Source organism: Arachis ipaensis, chromosome B10 (genome assembly GCF_000816755.2).
Source record: "Arachis ipaensis cultivar K30076 chromosome B10, Araip1.1, whole genome shotgun sequence".
In the NCBI taxonomy this organism is placed as follows: domain Eukaryota; kingdom Viridiplantae; phylum Streptophyta; class Magnoliopsida; order Fabales; family Fabaceae; genus Arachis; species Arachis ipaensis.
This window is the reverse complement of record NC_029794.2, coordinates 41,432,553-41,435,943: the sequence shown is the minus strand read 5'-3', so window position 1 is coordinate 41,435,943 and position 3,391 is coordinate 41,432,553. Positions and strand designations below refer to the sequence as shown.

The window sequence follows — 3,391 nt, the reverse complement described above, 5'->3', positions numbered from 1 at the left end:
ACCCAATTATTACTCTTCAATTAAAACGGTAAAACACAAACATAACCGACCTACCTTTACCCATAAAAGGTATAGTTTTCTATTCCTCAAGGACACATTGAATTCTCGATACTGACTTAAGTTTCGGAGTGCCTTTGCAGGTACACTCCCCCCTGTTTCTTGGTCAAAGCTCTACGCAATTGGACATCCCCTTGGAGTAAAGCTCGAGTTATTATAAAACTCAAAGGTCGGCACCGAAAATAACAACTCGGCGTCGATTCCAAGAGACCGAGCTCTCCCTCAAGGTAACCATACAAGAACATTACTGACAGTGCATGTTATTTGGTGGTGCGAACACGTATCTCATTAAAGCAACTGTAGTTGGAGGCAGGGGTTCAGAAGTAATGTGTGAAATATTATTGTTAACAGATAGATTAAGATATAATGACGACTTTGGTTTAGCAAAATAAATATAATATGATAATGATGTTATTTTATTGTTTTGATATTTGGACTAGATGGATGTGAAGACATTATATCGGTTAAGGACTATGTTGGACAAGTTAAAGAGCATTGGATCTTTTTTATTTCAAGAAATATAAAAAAGAATTTCTTAATGACCAAAAATGACAGAAATTTAGTCTAATATTTAGAAAACATAAGAGTTAATAAGAAATTTAATCTTTTAGAAATATCTAATAATATTTGAAAAAACTTTAAAGGAACAAAGGGTTTTTAACTTGTTTTACACATGTTGGTGAAGGCAGGGGAAAAGTTTACAGTTAAAATAGATTGATCTATTTGTGAGGCGAACTAAGAGTGCTCTTGGTAACATTTCGGCGTTGTTGAGCGAAGAAGGTGGGTGGCTGAGGGAGAAGAATTTCGTCTAGCAATAGCGGCAGGTAAGCTTCTAATTTATGGGACTCTCTCTTTATGTGTGAATTGCATATCTAGATTTTGAATTTAGGCAAAATCGAAACCCTAATTTGAACGAGTGTCATTTGATAAGTGATATTGGGTGCTTTGTTTGTTGATTGGCTCTGCGAGTTTAATTTTTAATAGCCGCTATGGAAGGTTTAAAAATGGTTTATTCACTATTTTTTGTATTTTTATATTTGTTCAGCAACATAATTTAGTGAGCATTGTTTGAAGATGGTGTAATTTTCTAATAGGACAAAGTTAAATAATAGAAAAATAATTGGGATAAAAATCTTTTAACTACTTTTTGTGCCGATCAAGTTCAACTAATAATGGGCAAAGCCTAATTAATTTTTCCATATAGAAAATTATCATTAAAATGTCCCGGTTGACAATGATTATAAATAGCGATGTAACTTTTCAATCCATTTTTTTGTTAAAATATAAAAAGCACATAATAGCATATTTCGTCATGAATAAGAAAATTTTAAATTTGTAAAGAATTTGAGATTACTCATTTTAGTTTTTAATAATTTTTAACTCGTCTAGAAATTTTGTAAACTGATTTATAGCTTAAATATTCGTCGTTTAATTATTTTAAAAAGTAAGTAAACTTTTTAGGGTCGTAAGTATTACTTTGTTAGTGACTAAATTTTTGTGCCTGCATAATTAAATTTATTTGAAATTTATTAATCCAATGGACAGGTCAAAATTTTGATTAAAAGATAACAAATGAAGTATAATAATTGCATTGGGAAAACCTTTACAAAAGTGGGTTGTTGGTTACATTCAACAATTAAAACTTGATACTTGGACATCAATATATGATTGTTGTTACTTGATGTTGTAATTATCGATGCATTTGATATGATGTTGAATTATAGATGGATGTGACTCTAAGAGAGGGGGCTGATGATTCGAGGGGATCAAGAGTAATGCGTATGAAGAGTCGAATCATTGGGATTTTAGCGATAACAATGTAGCCGATGCCGATGAAGAATGTGGTGAGTTGGAAGACGTTGCCAAACTGAGTGTGAATGAAATATTGAAGAAGAGTTGGGACAATATTGATAATGCGTATGAGTTTTACAAGAGGTATCGACAATTTCATGGATTTGGGGTGTGGAAGGTAACTCAGCCAAATACTGTGATGGAAATTTGGTTAGATATAGATTTTTTTTGTAACAAGGAAGGATTGAGGAAACGTAAACACTACAATAGAGTTGACATAACAAAGGTACACAAACCGGATACAAAAACAAACTGCAAGGCAATGTTATCAATATATTTAGACAAAAATGAAAAGGCTTGGAAGGTAAGAAAATTACTTGTAAAACACAATTACGAACTAACACCTGCAAAAACGGTATACCTGATTGCCAATCATCGAGGGTTAACTGAAGGAGCAAAGACTCAGATTGATGGGATGGATGCATATGGCATTGCAACATCTAAGACTGGGGTACATGGCTGGTATGGCCGGTGGCTATTCTTTGTTGGGGTTCTTGAAGAATGATGTCTACAACTATTCCAACAAAACCAGGAATGCAAAAATAGCAGATGGTGATGCGAATTCTGCGATAGTGTATCTAGAGGAAAAAGTTGAGTTAGATCTAGTGGCGATTGCAAAATACGTCATGAATGATGATAGGCTAGCAAACTTGATTTGGATAGATAGAGCTAGCAGAGTTGATTATCAATACTTTGGTGATGTATTGGTATTTGATTCTACCTACAAGAAAAATAAATACAAAAAATTAGTTGTAATTTTTTCTAGATCAAACAATCATAAGCAGACGATAATATTTGGTTTTAGGTTGTTGCTTAACGAAAGTGTGTCATCGTATCGGTGGATGCTGGAGAATTTGTTGGAGATCATGTGTAGTAAAAAGTCGTGTGTCGTTGTGACTAATGGTGACAAAGATATGATTAAAGTAGTATCTAAAGTCCTCCCTGATATGACTCATCATTTGTGTGTATGGCATGTGGAGAAAAATGTGACATCAAATATGAAGGATGAAGAATTACGTGGATTGTTCAGAAGATGGTTGTATTCAGAACTTGCAATAGAGGAGTTTGAAGTGGATGGGAACAGGCTACGGATGAGTATGGACTACATGAGAAGCAATGCTCAATGTAAACATACGAGAAAAGGGAGATATGGGCAAGTACATATCTGCGGGACAAGTTATGCTTTGGGTGTTGCACATCCTCCTGCTGAGGGGATTAATGCATTCATGTCTGAGAAGCATTGAGATGCATGCCGCTTCTTTGTATACAAGAGAATTGTTTTATGATGTGAAGAACGAGATTGAAGGTATAGGTGCATTGAACCTGATTACTAAAAGCAGGATTGTAACACCCTACCACACAAAGCATTACGCTTAAGTCGTAAAGCAGAGATGATGGGGTATTTGATAAACCACTATTTTATAGTTTATATTGTGTTTAATTGTGTGGTTTTGTCATGATCCTTACCCACTTATTCATCAAT

At 34.2% G+C, this 3,391-nt stretch overlaps 1 protein-coding gene across 1 annotated transcript; it reads left to right on the top strand.

Moving 5' to 3' along the window:
- LOC107620534 (protein FAR-RED ELONGATED HYPOCOTYL 3-like) lies at window positions 1,595-3,152 on the top strand. The gene is made up of 3 exons (XM_016322681.1): window positions 1,595-1,602; window positions 1,867-2,212; window positions 2,301-3,152. The coding sequence occupies exons 1-3, from the start codon at window positions 1,595-1,597 to the stop codon at window positions 3,150-3,152; spliced, it is 1,206 nt and encodes a 401-aa protein (XP_016178167.1).

Excerpts from the sequence above, each read along its gene's own strand:
- LOC107620534 (XM_016322681.1), top strand. Across the intron at positions 2,213-2,300 it reads AAAATGAAAAGGCTTGGAAG|GAGCAAAGACTCAGATTGAT; the intron begins GTAAGAAAATTA and ends GGTTAACTGAAG.